Genomic DNA, 12,944 nt, shown 5'->3' with positions numbered 1-12,944 from the left:
TGTTATTAAAACTGTCATCACTCTGGTCGTAGATGCTGTCTTTCCATCACTCTGGAGAGAACTGTTGTGCATATTGAATAACAAAGTTTGGTCCCAACTTGGATCTTGAAATGTAGATTTGGGGCAACTGTCTATTTCTTTACTAGCAGATGTCTTACACGTGCAGAGTGTTAGAATTTAATTTCTGTTTAGCTGTCGTTTATTATTAATTGATAAATAAAGGAAAGAAAGTGAAGCATTAACCAATACTCTTATCTTATGACTACACTATTTTTTTTAATAAACCCCTGGGTATTGTTCGAATTTACAAAGACTGGTTTTGAAGAAAGTGTTTGCTTGGGAACCTTGGAGTTTAAGAAAGACATAACTAGCTAGAAAAGAGTGTCAATAAAGAAAAAAATACTTTAGTTTAATAGTCGAAAATTTCAAATAGAGACTGAACAAACATAAGCTGTACATGGAACAACGGTAAAAACTCAGACCAAATCAATCAAGAAATCTTGTTTCCTTCAATTGAAAACACATCAAAGTTTTTCAGCGCCCCGTAAATTAACTTCTCCGAAGACATTTGTATACAAAAAATGTCTCCTGTACAAAAATGATCAAAATATTGAGTCCCCAAGGTGACTTAGGATCTGTAGGTTAAGTCATGACACAATCGTTCTCATACACTTTCTGATATGTAATAATCATGTATCATATTAAAACAAAAATTGACAGATCCATATAAATACAGTAAATATTCCTCATCTCTGTGGCCAAGAGGAGAAAAGGAGAATATCTGTATCAGTAGTTATCTGCGAATGCGGTACATTATTTTAAAGCAACCCGCATAATTATACACGACAACTCTCACTTTTTAGCCATAACATTTTCAACAGATACGAGATTACTGGAGATGTGGAGCAAATGCAGCAAGTACTTCCCTGTAGACAGGCTTCTTGAAATCCACTGCCTGCACAGAGAAGATAAGCCAAGTCATGTGTTTTACATTCTGTGCAACACCAAATCTTAATTGGTTTCACGAGGGTATTAAAAATGCTGTCATGATGAGAACCATTATCACATATACTCACAAGATCAATAACTTGTTCTGCTGATATCCATGCCCATTCCCCGAACTCAGGTTTCTCAGTACCATCACCCAAAAGATTGATTTCTTGATCTTGCCCAGTGAACTTAAAAAGAAACCTGCATATATCAGATTGTAAGGTATCCGTTATTTCATGCCTTTCCAATAACAATTTAGTTGAACATATTCAAATTATTACCATTTTTGTGCCTGCCCCTTCCAATCAGTTCCCCACTGAATATTTAATCTCTCCCTCACTTTTGGTGGGAAGTCATAAGTAAACCAAAAAGGTGCCTACAACAAAAGCCACCAAAGATAAAAATCCTTATTTGAATTTTCCACCTATGACACCAGAAACATGACACTGACACGTAATCACAGGTGTCGATGTTGTATCACTGAATTAAAATTAAAAATTAGTACCTCTGCAATTACTTCTGCTGAACTAACTCCAGTCTCTTCTCTTAATTCCCTAATAGCAGCATTTCTCGGATCCTCACCTTCATCAATACCACCCTACAAGGTTTATTATATTCATCATTCATTTCACCAAATTAACACATTGCAAGAAGAAAAATCCTAACTTTATCCATTAATTTCTACCTGGGGCATTTGCCATGAATTGGGAATATCCAGCCTTGAAGCCGCGAAAACCTACATAGCAGAAACCGTTAAAATCATTCATGTTAAGCTTTCTAGAGAGCGAGGGAGAGAGAAAGATTGAACCTTTTTGCTGTTATTGAAGAGACAGATTCCAACGTTTCTGCGGTAGCCTTCAGGAGGAGCTTCCATTGTTGATGTCACAGAAAAGGAGAGTGCAGAAAGTGGCAGGGAGGGGAATTTGATGTGTTTGGGAGGGTATTTCGGGAAATGAATATGGTTGACAGGAGAATAAGCAAATCGGCATAAAGCCATTATTACAGTAAAGCGAAGAAGACACTGTCCGGCCAAACGTGAAAAACAAAGCTTTTTGGTTTGGGCTTAAGCTTGTGGTCTTTCAAAATCTACTTTTAGTTTGGCTTTTTACCCCTTCAAAATTTCTAATATGTCCCCCTTTGTATGTATTTTTTTAATGAAGATTTGGTCTAAGTAAAAAAAAAGCTACATTGAAATAGTGATTAAGAGAGGAGGTGGAAGATTTTAACTTGGAGGGGAAGGTTTATGTTATTCTTCGGAATTAAATGATGGTTAGAGAGGTTAAACTAGTTTATTAATGCGATGGTTCGAAGCTCCGATGCGGTGGAGAGAGGTGTAGATTTGCAGGGTAGTACTTCAACGCTGATGTCAATAAAGGAGTAAAAGTGTAGTTTGAATAGGGAAAAGATTCAATACTTGAGAAATGACGTGATCATCTATTTAAATAGAAGAGATAGTTAGCAACTGAATGCACGTGTGAGCGTGAAATGCGATCGACCGTTAGATGAATACAGATGTTAAGAATAAACTTCCTGACTTCATTCACTTGAATGATCTAGAAAGTAGTGCTCATCTATCTTTTTCCTTGTTGTTTCACGTTTATCTTGTATTGGGTCTCCGTGCTTTTTTTGTGTGCATTATGTGCAGCCCTAAACAGTTTCAAGGTTAACAATCATGTATTTTACGTATATGTTTTTATGTTATCTTGCTCCTATAATGTTGTACGGAGTTCAATAGATCCTCTAACTTGAACTTACATTCCCCAAGATCCTAATTAGAATCCTTAATATGGTCAGATGATTTGGTGAGACAACTTTATTTTCTTGAATTTTTTAAATGGGAAAACATTTGTCAAGTTACCGTGATTTATCGATACTTAGTTGATTTTAAAAGGAAGATGGTCTTCCTTGAGGTCTGGGTAACATCCTTGAAAAATTACACCAGATCTAACTTCTTAATGGGCCACCAATAGGTAGACCATTGAGGTTTAAAAAAATGATGTGAATTTTATTGGTTTTCCTTGTGTAGTTGTACTCCTTCAAAAAAATTAATAGGAAACATAATAGGAGGATAATCTTCAAAGTTTTATGTTTTGATGTAGGTGCGTGTTAGGATAAATATCAAATATCACTTTCGTGACAATTTAGTAGTTCTTCTCCATGTAAAACCACTAGTAATGCAGTTTATCATCCCTATTGTGCTCTTTTCATGTAATGCATCATGCTTTTATATTCTCCTTTTAAAAGGCTAATCTGCATGTGTGAGAGTGGGGTATGTAAATTTTGGGACATGTAGTTGTCGTGCTCGCTTTATTTTTTCGACTCTTTTTCCACACATTTTTACCAGTCAGGTCTTTTTAACTGGATATTTTTATTGCAAAATACTCAATATCTAAAGTTATTTTAATTATCTAAAATTACTTAAAATACTCAATATCTCCTTAATTCCCTTTATACAGACATAACATCACATCACATATCAGATTCATCAAAACATCATATAAACTCACAGTACTTAATAACTCATATATTCACACTAAACCAATTAAGTATTTAATTAAATAAATAATCTATATTTTTGGGGTGTTACATCTTCAACCTCCAATCTCTATTTTTTTCCTCATCTCTAACCTCCAACTCCATTTTTCATTTCCAACCTTCATTTTTTCTTCATCTCTAACCTCCAATCTCCAACCTCAATTTTTTCATTTCCAACCTTCATTTTTTTCTTCATCTCTAGCCCCCAACCTCCATTTTTTCTTCATCCCCAGCCTCTAACCTCCATATTTTTCATCTTTAACCACCTTCTCCAACCTCCATTTTTTCGTCATCTCCAACCTCTATTTTATTCTCATCTTCAACCTTCTTTTTTTTCTCATCTTCATCCTCCATCTCTAACCTCCATTTTTTCTCATCTCCATCCTCTAACTCATTTGGATACATACGCTTAATTGCGTTATATTTGAATTGCATTCTATTTGAAGTGCTTTATCTTTAATATTGTGTGTCATAGCAAAGTTTCATAATTATATCTAACACAAACCAAATATTTATAATGTTCAAATTGAAAAGGAAACTAATCAATTATTGCTAAAGCACTCCATGAAAGTATCCTTCCAAGTACGAAATTATTGTTCATTGCAAATATATTAATTCTTTTCATGACCATAAAGTTACAATTTGTAGCAAAAGTATAATAATTCATCATCAAATAGAGATTAGAGACAGAGGTTGGAGATTGAAGTAAGAGGTTGAAGATAGAGTTTAGAGGCTGGATATAAAAGTTGAAGATGAAGATTGAAGATAAAGGTTGGAGGTTGAAGATGGAGGTTAGAGGTTGGAGATGAAAGTTGAAGATGAAGATTGAAGATAGAGGTTGGAGATGAAAGTTGAAGATGAAGATTAAAGATAGAGGTTGGAAATGAGAACAAAATGGAGGTTGAAGGTTGTAGATGCGGAAAAATGGAGATTGAAGGTTGAAGATGAGAAAAAAGTAGAGGTTGGAATGAAAAATGAAGGTTGGAATTCGGAGATGAGAAAAAAAATGGAGGTTAGAGGTGGAATGAAAAATAAGGGGATAAATTTATAAATCAATTTTTTGAATTGTCCTCTATGCCAAATCACTGATGTCTTTTTAACAGAAAATTGACGCCAAAAACAAAAATCAAATGAATTTTAATATCTAAAATTTTTTTCTTAAAAAAATTCAGTAACTAAAAAACAAAAACTTATAAACTCATAGAACATATCAACTATTTAAGCCGTATTTTTATTAAAAAAATCCCAACAATTAAAATTTTCTGTACTAGTAATAAAGTGCAAATTTGCACGTGTGATCACAACAAAAAAAGAAAAATATCAATACTTTTTATTTATTTAGAAAGTTTGTGAATTCTCTATTTATACTCTCAAATATATTAATACATATCACCGAAGTAATTGGCTTTGGCTAATATGTATAAAGATTTTTCTTATGCACCATGCATAAACCTACATAAGCCATTGAATCATATTTTTAATCCAGTATTGAGTATTGAGTATTGAATATTGAGTGGTGAGTATTGAGTATTGAATAATAACAATTGATGTCTAGAATTTGATCCAATGATCTAAGAGTCTATAATAATCTATGCACGGCACATAATAATCTATGCACCCCAAGTAATTCAACAATAATTTCACTCGTCAAACAAACAATTATTTGTTTTTATTTAATTAAAAAAATACACCCATTTCACCATTTGTTTATTTACAAATGATTTATTAATTATCCAAAGAGAAAAGAAGAATTTTTATTAAAAAGAAAAAGAGACACTCTGTCAAAGGAAGGAAAGAGGAGGTAGTTTGAGTCTACCAAATCCCAAAACGAGTGTGGGACCCACTTTCCAACATTCTAACATCACAACATTACAGACACAGCTACGACCAAATCGAAAACTCTACCAACAGTAACATAACTTGTCTTGTAGTTTCCTTCATCTTGGTTATTTTCCTCTGTCGGAAACAAATCACAACACGAACAAGACAAACAAGAAGATGGGAATAGCAATGGTTGGAACTGATTTGCTGAGTGAAAAAGCAGCCATCATGCGAGAGTCTCTTCAAAAGAGCCAAACCATTACAGACAACGTTGTCACTATTCTTGGTTCCTTTGACCACCGTTTATCCACCCTTGAAGCTGCCATGCGTCCAACTCAGGTCAACTCAATAACAAATTCCATCTTTTTGATTTCACCTTTTTTTTTTTTTGTTTATTTCAAGTTTGGATTTTGAGATTTGGGTTTTTGTTGAATTGAATTGACCTGTCTTTGACTTGGTCAAGTAGCAATGGAATTTTGGGATTTGTAATTAGGGATCTGAAGGGAGTTTTGTGGATTTGTGGATGTGGTTTTGAAAATTGGATTTTTTTTTTCATTTGGGTGTTCAGATTAGGACACATTCTATTAGGCAAGCTCATGAGAATATTGACAAGACTTTGAAGGCTGCTGAGATTATATTGTCCCACTTTGATCAGTATCGTCAGGTTAGTTCTGTAATAATCATAGTTTTACTGGTTTCTATGCTGATTGTATGCTATATATGATCCAAACCCCCTTGATTTGTTTCTCACACAATAGCTTTTTTGTTATCATTGTTCATAAATTCAAAGTACAAAATCAAATTCTCTGCTCAGTGTCAATCACAAAAGAATACGGAGAATTGCTAATGTTAGTTCAAGTTCCATTTCAAAAAATAATATTACTTCAGGTTTAAACAATGGTATTTTTAACGTGGTGTTGCGAGAGTTGGGGTTGCGTCTATAGTAGAAAAGATAGTGGAAAATAGACTTAATTGGTTTGAGCATGTAGAGAGAAGACCCATGATTATGTAGTAAGGAGAGTAGATCAGATGGAGAGGAGTCAAAGAGCTAGAGGTAGAGGAAGACATAGAAAAACTATAAAAGAAATTATTAAAAAAGATTTAGAGATTAACGATTTAGAGAGAAGCATGGTCCTAGATAAAACTTTATGGCAGAAGTTGTTGTTATTGGTGTTGAGAGAATTGCTAATATGACTTTTCCTTAGGAAAAGAACCTAAGTTCTATTACTGAATGATTTCACCTAGTTGGGAGAGTGAGATATCTCAATCTTGTGTGAAAAAACTACATATCCTCATGTCAACTCGGGAATGAGTCCCCAGCAGGCTCAAACAGCCTAAAATTTGGGGATACCTTGAAGGGCCTAGTAGGCGTCAAAGACTCTAATTACAGCGGTTTAATTTAAAAATGGAAAAGAAATCAGTTATAACTTTTTTTAATGCATGACTCAATTTTTGTTTGTTTCTGCAATGCTGCTTACTATCATTTTAGATTTCTTTCCATGATTATATTTTACCGAAATCATGTTTGTCTGTTGCTTGTATTATTTGACCAATTGCAATTTGTAAATGTGAAGGCCAGAGTGCCTGACTCTAGCATCGTTTGGTCAACTTGACTGGTTTTTGCATTAAGATGTAATTTAGTTTTGTCTGGAAGAAAACTAAGGGCCTGTTTGAAAGGCTTTTTAAAAACTCTATTTTAGTTTTTGAAAATTTAAAAACTAAAAACTTGTTTGAATATAATATTTTACAAATGTATTTTTAAAAACTCTTCACAATTTTTCAGTTTTTAAAAGCAAAAAACTGAAATGGCTAAATTGTGTTTTGATTTTTACTTTTCAATTTTTAAAAACTAAAAACAAAAACTATTTCAAACAAACCCTAAATCTCTTTTCTTTATCTCAATTCACTATTTGGATTTTTACTTCAGAAATTTTACTTGTCAATATTTTGTAATGAACATTCACCAGGTTATTGTAATGATTTAATGATAAAAAATGAAATGCTCCTTTTAACTTTGACGCTCACACAAATTATCCCACGGTGGTTCTGGTTTTGACAACTAACCGTCTCAAATTTTCCATACACTCTAACTATTCCTCATGAGTTAAGTATTTTATACCACTTAAAACTTTTGACTTATAATACCTGGTAATTAGTCCATCTGGTTTCAATTAAGTAACAAATATGATTGGTTGTCAAAACTGAAACTGCCAGGAGTTATTTGCCACATCTTAAAGTTTAAATTGCTTAATTGCCAAAAGTAAAATCATAAATGGTCGTAGGATCAATCAGAACTGGTTTAGCCGAGGTTAAAATTGACCAAACTTAAAAGATAGAGGCTAGATAATAATTTGAAAAAGCACTGCACTTTGATCCCAGTCTTAAAACAAATGTGTACACGGCTAGAGTTCACATACAAAGTTAAACAATGAGAAAAGTATAAATTTAACTCGATAACTTTCATGATACATTTCTATCCATTGCTCAAATGTTTTGCATTCCGCATACTGATATTTATATACCGTATATGAGAAGTTAGGCCTAAGTCCAAACTAAGTCGGCATAGTTTGGTTATTTGGGTCACTTGTGTTTGTCAACGTTTCAGATGTTCAACTGTGAACGTGAGGCGGTGTTTTAAGATCTCTATTATTGGGCCACCTTATGCTTCAGATATTCTCGGACAATGTTTACCTCTTGAGATAGTTTTTTGGATTGAGTTAAGCCTAATGCCCAAATTCTAAGAATTACCTTCATTTTAATCAGATTAGCTTTCTTTGCTTCCTTTTTTCTTCTTCCAATGCTGTGTGTTTTTCTTTTCCCACTTTTATTGTAATTGTGAAGTGCTTTAAATGACTCTTTTAACATCAAATACTTAAGTTCCATATGATGCAATTCCAGGACAAGTCTTCTTCTTTTTGTAGGATTTTGTAAACATATATACGTTATCTTTTTTATTTGTCTCCTTATGCCCCCCATCATCGCACCATGATACACACGTACACAATGTCATTGTTGATGTTTTAATTGATCCATCCACAGGCTGAGAACAAAATACTCAAAGGGCCACATGAAGACCTAGAAAACTATCTTGAAGCAATTGCCAAGTTAAGAAGCAACATTCAGTTTTTTGGCACTAAGAACAGTTTTAGGAATAGTGATGGTGTTGTCAGCCATGCCAGTAGTTTGCTAACAAAAGCTATTTCTAAGCTACAGGACGAGTTTAATCAGCTATTATCATCTTACAGGTTTGTATGTTGTGCATTTTGGTGTTCATCTTTTGGTATGTTTGATGAAAGTTAATTTACTTGCATAGCATCAATAGTTAAACGGACCCTCAATTTTTCTTGTCCTGTGTGATTATAGCAAACCTGTGGAACCCGAGCGCCTCTTTGATTGTCTTCCAAACTCAATGCGACCTTCGTCAGGATCGCCTGGTCATGAGGGTGAACATAATGGCAAGTCCAATCACCATGCTGATTCTCACAACAATAATGCTGATGCTGTTGTATACACACCTCCCGTCCTTATACCACCAAGAATTTTGCCACTACTACATGATTTAGCTCAGCAAATGATTGAAGCCGGTCACCGATCACAGTTACTCAAAATATACAGGTAATGCTCTTTGTTTAGTTGACTGTTACATTTCGACAACGAGATATTTTACTTCTGTATAATTTAATTAGTATTATTATCGTGTAGGGAAGCCCGTTCTAATGTATTGGAAGAAAGCCTCCAAAAACTTGGAGTTGAGAAACTCAACAAAGACGATGTTCAAAAGCTACAGTGGGAGATTTTAGAAGCCAAAATCGGAAACTGGATTCATTTCATGCGAATAGCTGTAAGAAGATTGTGAAATTGGTACTTTGTATTTTCTTCACAATTTTTTTTTTCAATGGTGTTGAAATATGCAAATATATATATGAACAGGTGAAATTGTTGTTTGCTGGTGAGAGGAAAGTTTGTGACCAGATATTTGAAGGCTTTGATTCACTCGCCGAACAATGTTTTGCCGAGGTGACTACAAACAGTGTCTCTATGCTACTTAGCTTTGGAGACGCAATAGCCAAAAGCAAGAGATCTCCGGAAAAATTATTTGTACTTTTGGACATGTATGAAATAATGCAAGAGCTGCATTCAGAGGTATGACTTTTGAGTTTTAAAATCATAAATCTTACTGCAATATCTCTTGTTCACTGGTTTCACAAATTCCATAGCGTGTGAGTATATTGTAATGGTGTTATATGTCAACCTTTTTACATGACAATTTGCAGATTGATACACTATTTAAAGGCAAAGCTTGTTCTGAAATAAGAGACGCAGCAACGGCTTTGACAAAACGACTTGCACAAACAGCGCAGGAGACCTTTGGGGATTTTGAAGAAGCAGTTGAAAAAGATGCTACAAAGACTGCAGTAACAGATGGAACTGTTCATCCTTTGACTAGCTATGTTATTAACTATGTGAAGTTTTTGTTTGAGTAAGTTTTTCCGTGGTCGTCATCTAATACCATGTTCTTAGCCATATCATCAAATTAATTCTAGCATTCCTTTGTCACATATTAGACCTGATAAGATTTTTTCAAATCTTTGCAGCTACCGGTCCACGTTGAAGCAACTTTTCCAAGAGTTTGAAGGTGGAAATGATTCTTCCCAGCTAGCAACTGTAACAATGCGAATAATGCAAGCTCTGCAAATCAATCTAGATGGTAAATCAAAGCAGTATAAAGACCCGGCATTGACACATCTTTTTCTCATGAACAATATTCATTATATTGTCAGATCAGTTAGAAGGTATGTCTTCACCATATACTGCTTATTGATTTCTTAGAATCATAGTTTTTTATTCTGCGCGCGTATGGTTCAAAGTTATTACTCTCCAAATCTTTTCCAGGTCGGAAGCCAAGGATTTGCTTGGAGATGATTGGGTACAAAGGCATAGGAGGATTGTGCAGCAGCATGCAAATCAATACAAAAGAAATGCTTGGGCAAAGGTCTTTTTCTAAAGACTTTACGAGAATACCATTGTAATTCGTCATAGGAGGACCGTATTCGTACCATTGCTGAACTTTGATTCTTTTGCTTGGCAGATTCTCCAATGCATGTCTATTCAGGGACTTGCCTCATCGGGCGGTGGTAGTAATACCGCAGGCGGTGACGGTGGAACTGGAGGTAGTAGTGGTGCTTCAAGAGCACTTGTTAAAGACAGGTAGATACCTTTTCTGTTGCTCCCATACGGACTTTCGGTTTAAGGAAAATACTTGTCCTTATGACACGCTTTTCTGCATTGTGTTACTGTTGTCAGGTTTAAGACATTCAATATTATGTTTGAGGAACTTCATCAGAAACAATCACAATGGACAGTTCCAGACAGCGAGCTGCGAGAGTCTCTCAGGCTTGCAGTTGCGGAAGTCTTGTTACCTGCGTATCGATCATTCGTGAAACGTTTTGGGTGCGTTCTCGATCAAATTCACTTCCAATGTTACTATGACATTTCCATATATAAATACTGTATAAGATATATTATTTTACAATGATGTGTAATTAATTACAGGCCTCTAGTCGAGAGTGGAAAGACACCTCAGAAGTACATAAAATACACTGCAGAAGATCTAGATCGAATGTTAGGCGAGTTTTTTGAAGGAAAAAACATGAGTGAAACTAAGAGGTGATTTTGAACTGCTAATGAGGTAGGTAAGTCTTTTTAACTAGTTCATGATGATATTATTTAGTTAATTTCTTATTTATTTTCTCACTCTAGTGTTACTTTAGCAGGTTACATTTGGTGGTTGAATATCTCTTGCATATTTTTTTATGGAAATTATTAGGAAATGAAAATGAGTTGTGTATTATTGTATCTCTTGGACATTGATTTAATAAGAGGGGTGAATGTTTTTGCTTCTTTAGTTTATCTGTATAGTAGTTTGTTTGATTTTCTGCGTAAGTTGAGTCTCCAAAGCATTTGATAGTAATTATTGTATTAAATTTTATTAGTCTTGAGGATCAACGCAAATGTTACAAAGGATTTTTTATTTTGATGATAATTACAAGGGATTTCAAACCGGTGTTCGTTTCCATTATGCTTACTAGAACTTCTTAATGAAGCCTATAAGGAATAATGTTGAAGATCCAAGGAAGTATTGATATATGGTGAACAAATAAATCCATAATTTGTTGCTCAAGTTAAAGGTCAAAATACAAATGGAATATGAATATTAGAGATAAGTAGAGTTGTCAAAATGGGCTCGGCCCACAACTCCTATATTTTATCGTGGGTTGGACCGCAAAAAATTTTAAAAAGCACAACCCTATCTTTTTGGCCCAGTCCATTGGGCCTATATTTTTTATGGGCCGGGCCAAGCCGGCCAATCATGCTTCGGGTTGGCCCTTTAAAAATAAAATTTTAAAATAATTTTAGTTGATTTTAGAGAAAAAGTATTGAGCTAAGATATAATTGCATAAGTATATTTCAAGTAAAAAAGAAAAGTTAAAGTGGATGAAGATATGTTTCAAAATGATATGATAAAAGAAATAGTTGTGAGATAAAAAAGTTTGATAAGTATTGAAGATAATATTCAGTTTTTCTCTACTTTTATATAGATATATTTATGGGATATATATATATATATATATATATATATATATATATATATATATATATATATATATATATATATATATATATATATATGTTGATTTGATGAATATTTTAAATATTATTTAAATCTATAATATAGAAATAAAGGACTGACCGACCCATCGGGCCACATGACCTGTTAGTAACCAGACTAGGTTCATTTTTGACAGCCCATGAAATAATCGGGTCGACCACTTTAGCCCCTTTATATATTTTAACCCCCAGATCAAAGCAAGCTGGGCCAGCCTGGCCCATTTGACAGCTCTAGAGATAAGAGAACCTTTTAAATAGGATCACGGTCCAAAGTAGGACAAATGTTTGACAGAGAATGAAAAAAAACATAATTTAATATAAATATGGGTTAAATACGTTTGTGGTCCTCCTAAATATGTCTTAATTCTCTTTTAGTTTCTCAAACTATTTCATTCAAAGAATGATTCTCCTAAAAAATTTATCCACACTTTTGGTCCTTCCAGCTTAGCAACATAATTATCGATGTTTTAAGCAATTGTTTACTAATTAGCGTCTTAATTAGTGACAATTGTAGCGGTTGTTTTAGCAGGAGGGATCAAAAGTGTGGATGAAAAATTTCATGAGGACCATTCTTTAAAGGAAATGTTTTGAAGGACTAAAAGGAAAATATGAGATATTTAAAAGGATAACAAATATATTTAACCCTATAAGTATTTATTATCACATCACATACACAAAATATACAACATTACATAAAGATATAAATCTTTGTTATCTTAAATCTAACCTGATATTTCATCATCTAAAGATTGTCGAGGACGTTTCAACATCTTTAGAATATCGTTGGTCAATCTCGTAATTGTCGCATCCACCTTTATTGAACCCTTTGTTGCGTAACACTGAAATGTATTTCACATAGCTCTTAAGTCTTCATCCATCTTCAGCTCAAAATTGCATAAATTCGTGTTCTCTATGTTATCAATAAAGGG

At 33.9% G+C, this 12,944-nt stretch overlaps 2 protein-coding genes across 2 annotated transcripts; one reads left to right on the top strand and one right to left on the bottom strand.

Annotated features, from left to right (window-relative positions):
* Window positions 1–545: 545 nt before the first annotated feature.
* LOC131643858 (nudix hydrolase 26, chloroplastic-like) lies at window positions 546–2,010 on the bottom strand. Its single transcript, XM_058914194.1, has 6 exons — window positions 1,799–2,010; window positions 1,676–1,726; window positions 1,496–1,588; window positions 1,272–1,366; window positions 1,077–1,191; window positions 546–955 (listed from the first exon to the last, which is right to left on the bottom strand). The coding sequence occupies exons 1-6, from the start codon at window positions 1,985–1,987 to the stop codon at window positions 890–892; spliced, it is 609 nt and encodes a 202-aa protein (XP_058770177.1). The 5' UTR covers window positions 1,988–2,010; the 3' UTR covers window positions 546–889.
* A 3,329-nt stretch (window positions 2,011–5,339) lies between these two features.
* On the top strand, window positions 5,340–11,422 carry LOC131643856 (exocyst complex component EXO70A1-like). Its single transcript, XM_058914191.1, has 13 exons — window positions 5,340–5,685; window positions 5,915–6,010; window positions 8,386–8,591; window positions 8,710–8,961; window positions 9,049–9,187; window positions 9,277–9,489; window positions 9,621–9,826; window positions 9,942–10,139; window positions 10,240–10,339; window positions 10,436–10,554; window positions 10,651–10,797; window positions 10,900–11,035; window positions 11,121–11,422. Exons 1-12 carry the CDS (start codon window positions 5,524–5,526, stop codon window positions 11,015–11,017), a joined length of 1,956 nt encoding a protein of 651 aa, XP_058770174.1. The 5' UTR covers window positions 5,340–5,523; the 3' UTR covers window positions 11,018–11,035; window positions 11,121–11,422.
* The last annotated feature ends 1,522 nt before the right edge of the window (window positions 11,423–12,944 follow it).

The sequence above is a fragment of the Vicia villosa genome, linkage group LG1 (genome assembly GCF_029867415.1).
Source record: "Vicia villosa cultivar HV-30 ecotype Madison, WI linkage group LG1, Vvil1.0, whole genome shotgun sequence".
Taxonomy (NCBI): domain Eukaryota; kingdom Viridiplantae; phylum Streptophyta; class Magnoliopsida; order Fabales; family Fabaceae; genus Vicia; species Vicia villosa.
The sequence above is the reverse complement of the archived record's forward strand: the minus strand, read 5'-3'. Positions and strand labels throughout refer to the sequence as shown.